The sequence below is a fragment of the Octodon degus genome, unplaced genomic scaffold, assembly GCF_000260255.1.
Source record: "Octodon degus isolate 3935 unplaced genomic scaffold, OctDeg1.0 scaffold00245, whole genome shotgun sequence".
NCBI lineage: Eukaryota > Metazoa > Chordata > Mammalia > Rodentia > Octodontidae > Octodon > Octodon degus.
Genome location: NW_004524821.1, coordinates 2,845,222 through 2,861,558, shown reverse-complemented (window position 1 = coordinate 2,861,558; position 16,337 = coordinate 2,845,222). Strand labels below are relative to the sequence as shown.

At 39.4% G+C, this 16,337-nt stretch overlaps 1 protein-coding gene and 1 pseudogene across 1 annotated transcript in view; both read left to right on the top strand.

Annotated features, from left to right (window-relative positions):
- The first annotated feature begins 818 nt into the window (after positions 1 to 818).
- Smap2 (small ArfGAP2) overlaps positions 819 to 16,337 on the top strand; it is a 54,555-nt gene continuing 39,036 nt past the window's right edge. The window contains exon 1 of the mRNA XM_004645967.2: positions 819 to 1,344. Within this exon, the coding sequence (XP_004646024.1) occupies positions 1,242 to 1,344 (103 nt within the window). The 5' untranslated portion in view covers positions 819 to 1,241. The remainder of the gene's footprint in view (positions 1,345 to 16,337) is intronic.
- On the top strand, positions 4,696 to 4,829 carry LOC111813952 (annotated as a pseudogene).

The following is a 16,337-nucleotide window of genomic DNA, read 5'->3' as shown; positions in this document are numbered from 1 at the left end:
AGCCATCTCCCCAGCCCCTATTTTTTTTGTTTTTTAAAGGCTGCAGATGTAGGTCAGTGTGAAAGCTCAAACCTCAGTCACACACACACACACACACACACACACACACCCCATTCAAGAGTGCAGTAGTCACAAGTACTCACAAGGAAAGAATTAATGAAAGTCAGTAAAAGCAGGCCTGCAATCCCAGCGCTGAGGAGGCTGAAAACAGGAATCAGGAGTGACCAGGAATTATGAAAATCAGGGGCTTTATAGCCCTTGCACTCCAGAGGTTGAGGCAGGAGGATCCACTGGAGCTCCAGATCAGTTTCGGCTACATAGTGAGTTCAAGGTCAACTGGAACTACCTAGAAAGACCCTGTCTGAAAACACCAGAAAAAAAGAAGAAAGAAAATCAGTGAAAGTGTCTTGTCCCCTTATCTTGGGGGTAGGGGCTTGGATCCTTCTATTTGTGGCTCAAGGAAAGAATTACCTGGAAGACTGTGGTATACTCAATTCTCGGGTTACTTAACATGATAGCTACTTAACTCAGAGATGTAGTGAGGATAATATTGGGACAATTTATGTAAACCGCTACCACAGTAAGAACTCAGACAATGTCACAGTTTCCTTCTCTTTCTCCCACTCCCTCTCCTCCCCTCCTTTCCAGCAAGGCTCCATTCATTCTTTTCCAAAGACCTGCAGGGGCGTGTCCTCCCGCCTTCCAAAAGCCCCGCCCCCAGCCCTCTTGGGATTGGTTCTCGGGAAGAGGAGCTGAGGGACCAACCCAGGGCGGCGCGGTGGGAGTGGGACGCATGCGCGGGCTGGACTGGGTGGAGGAGGAGAGGAAGAGCTGCCGGAAGTAGGCGGTGGAGGTTGTGGCCCGGCGGACAGCAGCTACCTGGGAACTGGGGTGCGGAACTCGCGGTCAGCAGAAAAGGCAGGCTGGGGGTTGTCTCGGTGTTCGGCACCCAGCAGGCCGAGGTCTCCTTTTTCCTAGGCCAAGGGTCTCTGGTCCAGGAGCCGCCGCCGGACCCGGGCCTTTCCTTGAGCCGGCCAGGGGACATCACCGTGAGGGACTGCGGAGCGGGGCTCGGACGTCGCTGACAGAGCGGGGGCTCGGGATTAGGCTGGAGGAGCAGGTTCTCTCTGGCTAGGGAGCTGCTCTGGGCTGGGGCCCGGTAGTCCTCACCTCGGGCTGGGACAGGGGTCTCTGGGGGCGAGGGGGGCGAGTCGCCCTCTGCCCCCGCTGGCACCCTGGCTATGACTGGCAAGTCAGTGAAGGACGTGGACCGGTATCAGGCGGTCCTGGCCAACCTGCTGCTGGAGGAGGATAACAAGTTCTGCGCGGACTGCCAGTCTAAAGGTAGCGCGTCGCTCCCGGCCAGTGGGCAAGGGGTCCTCCCACGGGCCGCGCCGTGAATAGGGGGCTTCCCAGGCTCAGCGCGCCCAAGTCATCTCTAAATGGCAGCGCTTGCTGCTCTGGCTGATGAGCCAACCATGCTTGCGGTTTGGTGTGGGCGGTCTTGCGTGTGTCTGTGGGGGAAGAGAGCAGGATAGAATCGGGGTGAGGTAAGGGTGGGGGTGGAAGTGGCCTGGTGTGTTCAAGTGAGAATGTATTTCAGTACTCTGCCCGCTGTCAGTCTAGAGGTAACAGTCTCTCACTCGCAAAGCTATGGATGAACTGCATTGTGCGTGTGCCTGTGTGTGTGTGAGGGAGATAGAAGGCATACAGGGAGATGACAGAGAGGAAAACTGCTTAAATGTTTTTTAAGGGTGATGATTGTTGCTGCCTGTTGTTTCGTTAGCAACTCCTGTCATTTTACAGCCCAGCTGAGATCTGACAGAGTTTTAGGTGGCTTTCTTCTTCCAGGATATGTGCAGTGGAACATTGCCTTATGCAGTGACATAGTGCGGATTTCTAAGATAGCCTAGCCCTGGCTTGTGGAGTGCATTGGGGGGGGGGTCGTGTGTGTGTGTGTTGACAGAAACTAGCAAATTTGGGCTGTAGTACAGAAGGAGAAAAGGAAGCAAACAATTTCATCAAATTCGTTGCTTCCATGGTGATTGCATTTCTGAAGGTGAAATAGGATTATTGTAAATTGGCAGAATCATTTAGTCTTTGTTTCCTTTGCCCTCAATGATGAATGGTTTAATACAACTAAAAATTAGTATGATAGGCAAGCTTGGTTATTAGTGAAATGTTTGTGCTTGACATTTACAGATGCAAGTTGTTATATTTTGGGGGACTGTTAATTACTTTTGTTGCTATATGGTGGATTTGCCAGGATTGTTTGCTGTGCAGCATATTGAGTATATAGTATACAACAAAAATTCAGATATATTTTTATTTACCTATTTCAAGGAAGCTGAAGTAGCTGCTTAATCAGTGTTTTCACTTGATCACCACTTATTGTAGTTGAAGGTTATATAAGAAGGACAGAAATGATGCATTAAGATAGACACCTAGTGGCATGTTTTTGTGACCTCTACTAGTAGGTAAATGAAGTGTGCCATTAAGAAATCAGATCCTCAAACTTTTCATCCTGCATTTTTACACTGGGAAAAACTCAGTGTAAAAAAGTACTTTAGAAACATTTTGTGTTGAGTTGGTTAATTTCTTAAAGGTTTATTCTTATTATATTCTGTGCTATATTTGTCAGTAGAGTCATTTTAAAATTTAGGAATGTGCTGCATACCGTGGTGAACTCATGTAATCCCAGCATAAAGCTGAGGCAAGAGGATCATGAGTGAGACCCTGTCTCAAACAAACAAATGAAAAAAAACTTAGGAATGTGCTTTGGCTTCACCCTAATTCCCTATGTCCTTGATTGATAGAGCTTGATTCACAGTAAAGCAACCCACTAGAGTGAGCATTGCTACCTTTGAGGATCACATACCACTTTGACGATTAATAATTCTCCATTTCTCATATTATTCTTACATTTATTCTTATTCCACTAAAATAGAGCATATAAAAGAGAGAGTTTGATTCACTACTTCCTCTATATTTCTCTTGCTCTCTATTAATAGCCTTATTGGGGATCAGGTCATAAAGATTTGTTCTTAATGAGAACTAGTAACTGCTTGCTTGTAGTGTTCATTAACCATTATTGATGGTAAAATCCTGAATCCTGAAATGGAGATTCCTAGGTGATTTGGAAGGTGGTTTTTCGCGTTAGTTTCATCTTAGAAAGTGTCCCAGACCTATTCACAACATTGTAAGCCCACCTTTCAGGTTATTAGAGGCAGATTAATGGAAGGGTTCTCAGACTTCATGGAGGAATATCTAACTAAACATTGCTTTGCTTATGGGGAGGTTTGTGAATTTCAATAGGCCACTTAACTTTTTCACCTTCATTTTCCCAGTTGAAAGAGAAAGTGCCTTATAAAGTATAACTCAAATATAAACATCATTTTTTTCTTTTTACAAATGTTGATCCTATTTTATATTGGTTTTATTATTTTCCTTTTTTGGCTTTATTCATTTATAATACTTTCATTCCTGGAAGCCACAGATACAGTCACTCAGTTGGTAATTCCCTAATCTTTAAACCAAAACCATTTCCTGTATATGAGAGGCCTAACTTTTTTGCAAATGTACTTTATGTTACCCTTGAGGATAGATGGCTTCTGGATATTTTCTGATTTTCTATTTTGTATGAAAGATTAGATCAGGGAATTTCTTTGTGTGGAGATTTTCTAGTGGTAGTTCTAAATTTTAACTTCTATAATTAATCTTTAGCTTGCCTCTCATTTGTTTTCTATCAATAGTTTAATCCTTGTTAAGTATCATTCTTTAGAACATAAACTTTTATATAAATTTTTCATTATTTTAGCTCTATCTGGAACCTTTTGAGAGGCTAAAAAGAGTTCCACTAGATCTAAACAACAGAAGGGAGCTAGGGAGATAGCTCAGCAGTATAAGCACCTGCCTGGAAAGCACAAGGACCCAGGTTTGATCCTTGGTAACACATGTTATGCAGACCCTGGAACTCTGGGCTCACCTTGCTGGCCACAGAAACCGAGCATGGTGGCACATGCCTGTAATCCCATCACTGAGGAGGTTGAGACAGGAGGATCACTATGAGTCTGAGCTGCATAGTGAGACCCTGTACCAAATAAAAGATTAAAAACAATGTTTTTTAAAAAATAAATAACAGAAGAAATTTTGCTTCTTTTAAACAGCCTTTTCTAGATAAGATTAAGTAAGTTTTTGGGGTTTTACAGCTAATGAGCTTTACTTTGTCAGTCATGGTTAGATTGACATAGTTGTAGTGAAAGTAATTTATCAAAGTCTCCATTAAATTGTCTCTTAGTATGAACATGTACTTGTTCCTTGGGAGATAATTTACTGTTTTCTGTGTGTTTTAAATATCTTTCTGTGATGATGAAAAAAAGGGTACAAAAATACTATTTTTTTAGGGGGAAATTCTTTATAAGCCTAAGATCCCACACTACATATATGCTTTCAGAAAATATTTCATATTCACCTGTTTTGTGTCCGTGTACCATGACATACTGGTTCAAAGATAAAGTCTTGGATTTCAAGGACTTTACAATAAAAAAAAAAATGATGTAACATAGTAATCATTATTGTGGTTTCTTGTACAAGGAGAAATGAAAGCATTGAAGAAGGCCAACATGTCTTTCTCAGGAAGCCACCATTTTAAATAAACAATTAGACTGTATTTTAAAGGATAAAGAAGGACTTTCAATACTTACCTGGCAGGGGAGATAACATGATCACAAAGGTGGTTTTCTCAGGTAAGGCTTATCCATTGCATTCCAGATATGCTGACCCCTATGATTTCTCCAAATGTGGCAAACTGGGCTGCATAATTTGGGGGCCAGGAAGGACTTTGCTAGGTGAGGTTAGGAGACTTTGAATTTTAGGAAGAGGAGACAATGCAGAGATCCAGGGTGTGCTGTATCATGTGTGTTTATGTTGGGGGGATGTATGTATGTATTTTGACTGCATTTTAGCAAGTGGTGAGAGGTAGACCTTAGCAGTTAGTAAGGACCAATAAGTTTAAATCCTAGCTCCACAATTGACTGGCTTAAAGGCATTGAGATTTTTGAAAATGTATCACTCTATAGATGCTCTGTGTTTATGAAGCACATAGTATCATGGGTCCAACGGCTTACTCAAATTGTAAGTATTGTAGGCATGAAATGCTTTCTGATTTGCTAGTAGTAAAAATGGTGTGAATATTGTGCCCACAAGCTCTCCATGGGAATTTACCTTCATGGGTACCTTAACTTATCTTAGAAAACTCTAACGAAGGTGCCAGCCATAGATACTATGGCATTTCTGGAGCCAGTGTTGTGATACTTGAGGCTAAACATGGTCATATGCTCAAGCAGGTTACGTTTTGAGTATCTGATATATGTTATTTGTTACATAAAATGCTTAGGCTCTATAATCAAGTAACTGGAGCCTTACCTCTCTCTTGGGTATACGTTGCACTAATCTTTGTTTCTACTTGAATCAGAAAACTCTTTCTGTCTGCATTTTTCATTTGATGTCATTATGGTATGTAGGTGGCAGCTTTCTTGGGCACAGTTGTCTGTATAACTACTCACCACATGAGTCATCTGTTCCTGTTCTTCCTGAAAATTCCATTTTGGGAATAATGTCATGCAATTGAAGACTGTGACAGGCTACTTATTATGTACATTGTAGCTAGCTTTATTATGTTGATGAAATCTACCTGTGTCATTGAGAAGGAATAAAGTAGCTCATTAACCTGAGTCAGGGGCTAATGAGATAGCTCAACAGACTAAGCAACTGCTTAGGCAAGTGCAAGGACCAGGGTTCGATCCCTAGCACCACGTGTTGCGCTGCCCCCCCCCCCCCCCCCATGTGCGCTGAGCCAGCCTGAGTCTGGGCATGGTGACGCATGCCTGTGATTCCAGCGCTGGGAAGGCTGAAAACAGGAGAATCATTACAAGTCTGAGCTGTGCAGTGAGACACTGTACCAAATAAATTAAACAACAACAACTGAGTCAATCTCTCTTCCTCCAAATGATACGTGCTGTGAAGATGTTAAGCAGGAATCTGCCTGAAACACATGTATCTTTGCAGTCTAAACATATAATGCCTTACTTTTGTTATGTATCTGCTTCTGTCCATTACCACAATGATTACTTCTGTTTGCACAGCTGCCCAGTTTAAATAGATACTAACTTTGAAGAAGTTTTATATTGTCACCTGGAACTCTGACAGTTTAGCATACCACATTGAGAAAGTAGGGATCAAATCTACATAAAGTAGAATAGCTTAATGTTAATACACTTCTACCAAATTCCTCTATCATTAAAGACAGTTCAAGTATTATTTCAAAGTCATGATTCACCACACAGGATAGATCCAGTAGAAGGTAAGTCCACAAGGGGAGGAATTGGGCCAGTTTTGTCATTGTAGTCTTCCCTTGAGTAGGGCTTGACAGGACCATGCTGTCAGTACATTTTTGTTTGAATGATTCTATCCAAATCTTTTGTTCCTTACTAGAAGAAATCTTTATCATTACCTGAATAATTGCTTTAATTCTTTGGAAAATTTTTTTCTGAAAAATAAGTTTTCAAATGTGTTTTAAAGTCCCTATTTGAAGGCCAGCCAAATAGCTCAGCTGATTAAAGTGCCTGCAAGCACGTGCAGGGGCTGGGGATTCGATCCCTGGGCCTGCTGTGCACACCTTGTCCCTGGGGCACGCTGAGATGGCAATTGAGACTAGGCATGGTGGCGCACCCGTAATCCCAGCACTTGGGAGGTTGTAAACAGGAGAATCACTATGAATCCGATCTAGTAGTGAGACCCTGAACACCCTATAGACCCTTCCCTAAAATACAGAAATAAATAAATAAGGTCCCTATTTGAAGGTCTCAGTGAGGGAAATGAAATGCCACTGTAGGTCATACAAATAGAAAGAATATAGGGAATAGACTTTATAGTTAATATAAGTACTATGAAACTAACCAAGGACCAAAGAGACATGCACGAACTAGTGATACCTGGGAGCTACTCTACCCTAAAGGAAAATAGAAGGGCATGATCCTTAGCCAACTGGTGTGAACTAGAGACATGGAAAGAGAAGTTGTCCGTGGCAGCTGAAACCTAGGCCATGTAAGAGCAAAAACCCTGCCTTTTCTTGCCTCTTATCCCCACCCTACCTCCCTTTGAAGGAACTTATTCAGAAATCAGTTGACATGGGAGCCAAGGAGATATAGCTCCCTGTGACAGAGTGGAGCAAGGGAGGATGGAAGCACTAACAGGCAAAGACACAAAGCCACTTAAAATGTCTTCAAGACATAATTCTTTCCCCTTATTAGACTGATTGTGGAGAATAGATAAGGGGTTGTGGTCCTGGGAATCAGACTCAGGACCTTGCACTTGTCAGGCAGGTGCTTATACTGCTCAGCTGTATGCCCAGCCCTGAGATAAGGTTTTGAGAAAGAGACAGCCTTGTGAATCTGTTGCTGAAACAGCATTTAGTCCCAGGAAGTAATATAACAGCCTGTGTAACTAGGGTGTATGATTAAGCTATTTAGTTTCTGTTTAATGTGTATTTGACTGTTGGTCATTTCCAGGAGCAATTTATCTTTTGATTACTCAGAAAATAAATTCCTACCCTGTCAATTCTGGGAAGACTTAGGCATAGTATATCTACATTGAACTGTCCTACCTACAGTTGGAAGATGAACAGCCTGAAACCATGTACAGTTTTGTCTTTAATTGATAGTTAAGATCGTTGTGATGGGGCTAACTTTCTTTGTGCTGCATATCATTTTAACTCTCCCCACATACCCAGTACTGGATATTTAACCCAGGGCCTTCACATTGAGCTCTATCCCTAGCCATTTATTTGTTTGTTTATTTATTTATTTGTTTATTTTTACTTTTGAGACAGGGTCTTGCTAAATTGTTACATTGCCCAATCTGTGATGCAACTTTTGATCCTCTTGTCTCAGCCTGTCAAGAGTGCTGAGATTACAGGTATGCATCTTTATACCTGGCTGAGTTTTTCTAGTCTTATTAGTTGGTGGTTGATAGTCCCCACCCCACCTTTGGGTAAAGGAGTTGAGATCACTTCCTGGCTCTGTTTCCATCTACGCTAGATCAGAAAAATATTTTGTGTAAAAGGAATGCTGCTTCTGCTCCATTTAAAGGAAGAACTTACCAAGTTACTGTGACTAGTTTTCTTCTTGATTATAGAGGTGCTTGAGTTTGTGGTACAAGTTTAGTGCTTTCTAGAAGTGCTTTTTTTGTCAATCAGGTCACCTGCATTTGAGCCCTTAATGGAATTGGTGGAACTAGGCCAGCAGAATGTTTCAGTGCAGTGTGAGTATGTCTCTTTTTGGGCTGTTGCTTTCTTCAGAGGCCACACAGATAAGGGACATTAATTATTTGAGTAGAATCACTGTAAACAACACATAGGTTTCATTGCTTTTCACTTTTCTACAAAAAGTTAATTTCCTCTTGGCAGGGATTATTGTAATTCATAGATATAATTAAAATGTTAGTATTAAAAAAAAACATATTCAGCTGCTTCCCAGACTACCGTTCTTTTCAGGTTGACAGATATATCTTCCTCATGTTTAATAATTATAATCTTTCACTACTGTGTTTGACTTTTCCCTTTTCCAAACTTTCTCCTTCCCTACCCCACTCTTCTGGATCCTGTATTTTCCCACAGGCTTTATGAATGCTGGGCCATTGATGACTGAACAGCAGGTCCCTCCCCAGTGGAAATCCCCAGAGATGAGACAAATCTACCTTCAGCTACCTTCAGCTGTGGCCGTCCTTCAGCGTCAGGTTGCCCTGTTGGTTGTCTTCAGTTTGTCCAGCTCTCCTCTTCCCCCATCTTCCTTCTTGTGTGACTGAAATTTGCCCTGGGATCCTACCATTGTAGTATGTCGCTGGGTAGTATGTAATAGAATTTTATTATCTCTGCTGCTTTCAGTTTAAATTAATTTTAAGAGATTCTTGTAAAATTTTTGTTAAGCAGAGCCTTCTTTATCCTCAGTATTTGTATACTCCTTGTAAATATCCTGGTTTACTTTTAAGTACATGCAAAGTACAATTTATCTGTGTATTGAATATCATAAGCCAATTGGAGAGAAAAAAATACATATATGTATGTTAATCAAGTTAAGCCTTCCAAAAAGAAATTTTGAAGTCCAAAATAAAAACTAGATTCTTCAGGCTTCATATCATTTCTTTTCGTTAAAAAAACAAACATGAAATCCTGTTGTTTTATGATGTACTGAGAATAGTAAAGCCAATGCAGGAGGAATAGGTAGGCCTGTAGCTGATAGGCCTATCCTAGCCTAATGATTTGAACAAATAGTCTTTTCTTTTCTTCTAAAAATCATGCTGGATTCCACTGCAGTTGCTGATGATGAAAGACCATAAGTTTCCCAAGCCTTGACTACAGAGCTTACGTCTATAGATGTGGGTTTACGTATTAATACTACAGTGTTCCTTCACCTTGTTTGCCTGACATGCACACACAGTAAATTTTCTTGTCTAATTCCTCTTTTCTTGTTTAACTGGAAGTCCCCAAATGTTTAGAAATGAGTTCTCTAGTGTTGCTGGTTTTGAGTTACAGTTTTGCCTTAATACTATTTAAACAGCTTTTTTTTAAATGTCTTACAAAAATAATTTCTTACAGAAATTTCTGTGTAAGCTGGTGACATATTATGCTGCTAGATAAAGTTCTGGGGAAAGGGACATTGCTATCTTTCTGTTGTTGTTGATAGCTGACATGAGCCCTCTGAGAAAAAAGAGGAAGGAAATGAACTGTTCTTAGCTTGAAGTTTTTGTTCAAAATAGCTGTAAATGACAGAAGTAATGGAAAGCAATTCGAGAATGACCACTGATCTAAAAAAGAAAAAAATATTTTTACTCAAAGAATAGCTTTTTGGAATAGGAATTAACTTTGTTGTTTTGAAAGTAGGGGTAAGGAATCTGATTAGAGGAACTGTTGCAGACAGAGGAGAAATTTGAGAAAAGGTCTCTCTTACAGCACAACTGCTCTATGAATTCTGTTCCTAGCTTATATAATAGGGCATGAGAGCTTCATTAAATGCAGTGCTAGAATCAGGAAGACTCCAGTTTAGCCCCTCTGAGCAACCAACTTCCTGGGTTCTGAGCCCAATGTGAACAAAAGTAGCCTGATACAAGTGACTCAAATCCAGTCCAATTTATGGTAGAGTTTAAAAATAGTTTCCAATTTTATTAGTCTTCTCATACATTTAAGGGAAAGAGGGGGAAAATGTGTTGCCATAGAAACAGACTCCCAGACTAGTTATTTTTTGTCTTATGGGATTTGGGGGAATGGGAATGTGGGAGGTTCTTCATGCTTATCTAAACATTAAATGCTATTTCTTTAAAAAGCAGAGATTTCATCTTTTCTATGAAAATTATCTATATTCAGAAAAAAATCACTGGAAAGTATGAAAAACAGAATGATGCCAGAGATAGCTCCCATAATCCTTATCATCTATTACTTATTTGAACTTATACCACAATGGTTTTTATATTAATGTTGTTGCTTAACATTTATGATTAGCATTTTCATGATGTTACAGTATTTAAATACTTTTATTGTATTCTATTATGAAAATACATCATTATTACTTAACCATAGCCCAATCGTTGGACATTTTCGTTTTTAGTTTTTCAGTATTATAAGTAATAGTACAGTATAAATGTTTGTGATGTTGTTAGGCTGATGGGGTTATTTATGTACTCAGATTTGTGTAGTGATGGCACCCTCTAATTTTAAAAGTTGTAGGGCTAAGGAGGTGACTCAGTTGTATAGTGCTTGTCTACCATGGGGGTTCTGTGGGTTGGAAATGGCTTTGCTGTAGAGACTGTCATTCTGAAATGATTAATTGCATTAAATATCTATTGATGCAAGGATTTGACTGCAGAGACAGCTTTATGGTTCATGTAACAGCAGAATGGCCCAGCATATCACATTATATGCCTGATGTTCAGGAATACTGTTGTGTCATTGATTAGCCTCTTTTGTTCACAGAGTCTTCTTTTATTTAAGTCCATTCCTGGAAAGGTGGATTAAAGGCCTACACTAGTAGAAAGGGGATAACTACTAACTACTGCCTTTTTTTTTTTGAACAAGGACTTTCTTTAGACTGAATGAGGACTGCGTCTAAATATCTGTGTGTATGTATACCTAATGTACAGTGTCTTTATCTCTGTCATGAATATTCTGTTAATGTGTTCAGGTCATATTTTTGTTTTACTTTTGACTGCCATCTTTATTAAGTCATATGTTTCAAGTCTTGTGTCACTGCAGGAAGCTGAGCAGGTGAATCTCATGGTTATTCTGTGGTCATTGCTTCTTGGCACCATTTCATTTGTGTGCTTCCTATACTGAAAGTGGAGCCAGTCACGAAGATAGTCTTGTGCCTTCTTAATGGGAGGTATTAGTATGATGCATCATATTGGAAGAAATGTAGTAGTGGTATGAAATAAGAGGCAGTACTAGCAGTCTTTACCCTTTTAGTGGGATGGGAGTAAATGTTTAGACACCACTCACAGGTGGCATAAAAATTAATAACAACCCTGCAGTGTTTTAGAAGCTCTCCTGCACCCACTGAAACAGGTCTGGTTGTCTTGAAGAATCTTATCTTGGCTCTTTTGAAGCTATCCTAAAGACCTGTCCTGATTCCTCTGCATAATATTCTGTGTAGGATCTTTCCATTCATATGGCTGACATTTTTGCCATGCCTTTTCACCTGTATATCTTGTTAGAGTCAGTTCTGAAATATATAGATTTTGAAATAGGCTTGTGAATCTTTTCTTCATGAAAGGACAAATTCTACCTTTTGCTTTCCCTCCCTAAAGCAGAGCTATTTTGATGATGAATATTCAACATGCCAGTGGCCTAACCATTTATACTTTAATACTAGAACATACTTCTATTCATTGTTTAAGATGAAAGTTCTGGTTGTGATTCAGTAAAGTGACTGATTTTCCCTGTTTGATTTTGGTTGGGCTTTTCTGACAAGATCAGAAGGCCATGAATTGCTGTGCAGAGAGAGGTATATATGTCACTTTCCTCACAGGAGAGTTCATTTGTTGATTTAGAAACTTTTTCATAGGTATGTGCTATCCTGGAAACAACTGAAAAACTGGAACCTTTTGGTCTTGTTAATGTGTTACATTCATCTTCCCTTTCTGTATTCTTTTGAGCAAGGTGAGTGTATATGGTATGAATAACTCTTCATGACAGTCTTTGGTGTTGAATCATATGTTGTAATGAAAAAGAACACCTAAAGAACAAGATATTGGTTTAGTTACTCAACACCTGTGTGTACCACACATTTGGGGTATATAAAGATGATTTTAATTCCAGGCCAACTGATGATCATTTCTTTCAGATCACATGACTTGATTGTTCTGGGCCTTGGTTCTCCAACTGTGTTTAGATTAGAAAATCTCCAGAGTTCTTTCCCAATTTTAGAATTCTATACTTGTATCAGTCAGATTTTTGTCAGTATAATAAAATAGTCAAAACAGTTCAATTACAAGAAGAAAGATTTGTTTTGGATCATGGTTTTCAAGGTCCTAGTTCAAGCTCAGGTGGCCCTAGGATGCTAGACCTCTGGCAGAGGTACACATCATCGCTGTAGCACATTGTGCAGCAGCCGCCTCTGGCCCTTGCCCACTTAGATGCCTAGCACTTTTCTAACTCCTGCCAAATGTGATAACTAGAAGTTTTTCAGTTTTGCCCCCTGAGGAGAAATTGCTTTGGTTAGGAGCCACTGGACCAGAGGGAGAAGAGTGGGGCTATGTAAATGTCTTCCTATTGGATTGTTCCCTTTACAAGGATATAGTGACCTTCTTTGTCTCTCTTAATCAGTCTTGGCTGGAAATTTACTTTGTCTGCAAATAAAATAGCTACCCCCCCTTTTTTTTCTGGTTCCTGTCACATGGAATATTTTTTTCCATCCTTTGACGTTCAGTCTGTGAATTTCTTTTTGAATTAAATGTATTTCTTGTACACAACATATTGTTGGATCTTGCTTCTACTTTTTTTTTAAATCAGATTTTATTGGTACATTTTATTTTTTGGTACATTTTAGGTATATCTAGTGAATATATGTACAAGTTCATAGAGAATTTGTACCTATGTATGATATAACTTGTTTCTTTTTCCCCCATTCTCCTACCTTTTAACCCCTAGATTTTGCCTCTTGATCCATTCTGCCAGTCTGTTTCTTTTGATTGGTGAATTGAGACCATTCACATTGGTGGTTATAACTGATATGTATTGACTTATCCTTGTCATGTTGTTTTCCTGTTATTGCTTTTCCTGCCATTTAATTACTTGTCTGGTGAATTCATTTTGTTGGGGTTCATGGAGTTACAGTCCTCATTACCTCTTTCTAGAATGTCCTTCAGAACATTTTGGAATGCCTGTTTGGTGGGCATTAATTTCCTGAGGTTTTCTTTGTCATAGAAGTCTCTTGTTTCTCCATCAATTCTGAAGGATAGTTTTGTGAGGTATACCCACCTGGGTTGGAGGTTATTTTCTTTTAGGGCTTGAAATATTTCACTCCAAGGTCCCCTTGACTTAAGGATTTGTGTTGAGAAGTCTGCCATAATTCTGATGAGCTTTCCTTTATAGGTGATTTGGGTTTTTTTTCTTCTGACAACTTTTAATATTCTGCTCTTGTGTTGAATTTCTAGAACCTTGATTATTATATGCCTAGTATAGATTGTTTTATCATGATTAGTTAGAGTTCAGTATGCTTCACTTATCTGTATGTCAAATTCTTTTTCCATGCTTGGACAGTTTTCTGCTATTACTTCTGTGAGCAGAGGTTGTTTTTTTTTTAATGGCATTTGCACCATCTCCTTTTTCATTGACTCTGATCAATCTTATGTTATTGTTTGTGTCAACTAGCACAGATGTTGCATTGATTTTTCATGTTCTCTTGCTACTTTACTTTCTTTTTATGATCATCAGTTGTATCCTGTCTACTATATCTAATATTCTATTACCCACATGAGCTTATTCTGCTACATATACTTTCAGTGGGAATTTTTAATCTCCTAGATATCTGTTTGAATGTTTCATGGATTCCATTTCTTTTTTTTTTTTTTTGCAATGTATTTTTTTTTGTTTTCTTTCTTTTTTCCCATAATTTTATTGAGAAACAAATAGCATTGAGACACTTTGAAACCAAATTGGTAGGACAGTTTCAATAATTAACACATTGCATACATTCTTCCTAGTGGTTAATTGCTGTACAAGATGCAGACATGATATCCTGTTTACAAACACTATTAGAACAAATCCCTCTTGCCTAATCCTTGGTTCTTTTGCACAAGTCTATAGTATTTTAAGTACTTTAAGTACTCTAATTGTATCAACTATATTTGTGGTTATATAACAAAATCTAAAAAAACCCCAGGAAGTTGTGTATATTATGTATGACCCCAATAGGGCAATTTTACCCTTGGGAGAAAATTTAAAAGGTGTTAGGGGGAAAAGTAGAGAAATAGAAGAAGGAAAAGGAGGAAGAAGAGGAGGAGGAGAAGAAGAAGATTAGAAGCAAGGCTTGAGGACAAAAGATTATGTTAAGTTTGGAAAACTGGTGAAGGAGACATAGAAAGAGAAAAGGGAAAAATAAAAACAGGGACAGAACAAGAAAAACAAAAATTCCTAGAAACAATTAAAAAATGGAATGTTCACATTCATATTAAAACAAATATTTGCCTAGCTGTTATCTCAGTGATCCGTCTATATGCACCTACTCCTTCCAGCTTGATGTTAACCACTGCAGTAGTGATGGAAGTGTATTAGATTTCTCAAGAAATCTGTTTTGAACTTGTTACATTTGCTATAAAATGTTTAAGTTGAATAACTTTGACTTTGCCCCCCCCCCCAATTTTCCTCATTCTGTTTTTCTCTGTCTCTTACTTCTCTTTCTGTTGCAGGACTGGAGATTGAATCCAGGGCCTTTACACTGAGTTATATCTCCTGCACTTTTGTATTGAGGTAGGGTCTCACTAAATTGCCCAGGCTGGGCTTGAATTTATAATCCTTCTGCCTCAGCCTCCCAGAGTACTAGGATTACAGGCATGTACTACCTCATCTGTTTAAATCCACATTTTTCACTGGATCAGGTGTAGAGTGATGACAAGTGGGGCAGTGTGTTCTATAGGCATCCTGAAAGAGATGTGCTGGGATCTAAAGCCATGATTCTAATACTTAAGTCTCTGTTCTTGGCTCTTGGTTCCATTCCAGCTGAGCCTTTGCTGGAGTAATTGTTCTCATGGAGCCTTCAAGTTGAATGATTGTTTGTACCAAGATGGTCTTACTGTTTGGCCTCTAATGATATAACCTCCTTCCTTTCCCCAATGAAAGTAGGTTTTTTTTGGTTTCCTCCCTCCCTTTCAGAGATGCCATGTCTCAGCCACAACTCTGCTAGTGTATTCATAAGTGCTTTAAACACTCTGTGTGGAGGAAATTGGCTAGATCCAAAATTTAATGGGCTGAACCAGGAGACAAGGAACATTATGGACCCTTTCCTTAGACTTTCAGTTTAAGATGTTTGACCTGCCTTTATGTGAATTTCTGCAATAAATCATTTAAGAAGGGCTGGGGAGATAGCTCAGTAGAATAAGCACTTGCCTGCCAAGTGCAGGGTCCTGAGTTCAATCCCTGGTACTGCAATAAATAAATAAATAAATAAATAAATATCATTTAAGGCTTAATCACAAGAAACTGAAACTGAAGCAGGATGATCTCAAGTTCAAGCTCAGCCCATGCAAGTTGTACACAGTAAGATCCTGTATGAAATAAAAAAGGACTGTTGGCAACAGAAAAACCACAGATGAGTGAGTGCTTAGACGCTGTGAAGTGCTGTGGGAATTGAAATAGGGAGGCTGGGATAATCTACCTAATCTCAACTGACTTCATGAGATTCTTCAACACGATTGAAAATCTTTTGGGTAGCTCATTTTCCTCTTTAAAATATGTCCACAATTTACTGTAAAAACAATCACAGAAATGTATAACAGAATCTCTCAGGGCATTGCCAAGAGTTAGCACCACCAGGAGCCTTGCACAGCTACCCAGGAGCAGCTGGAAACATGTAAGTGTGTGTGCCAGTATATGTGGGCAAACCCTCTGGGGATTAAAACCAAGGCCTGTGCATACAATTTTTTATTAAAATATAATTGGCAAATGAAAATCACATGTCTTTGTGGTATGCAACATGATGGGTTGATACATGCTTACATTGATTTGTTGCTGTTGACAAACATTTTTGCTATACATTCTAGGCTGGCCTTGAACTCATGGCAATGCTCCTGCC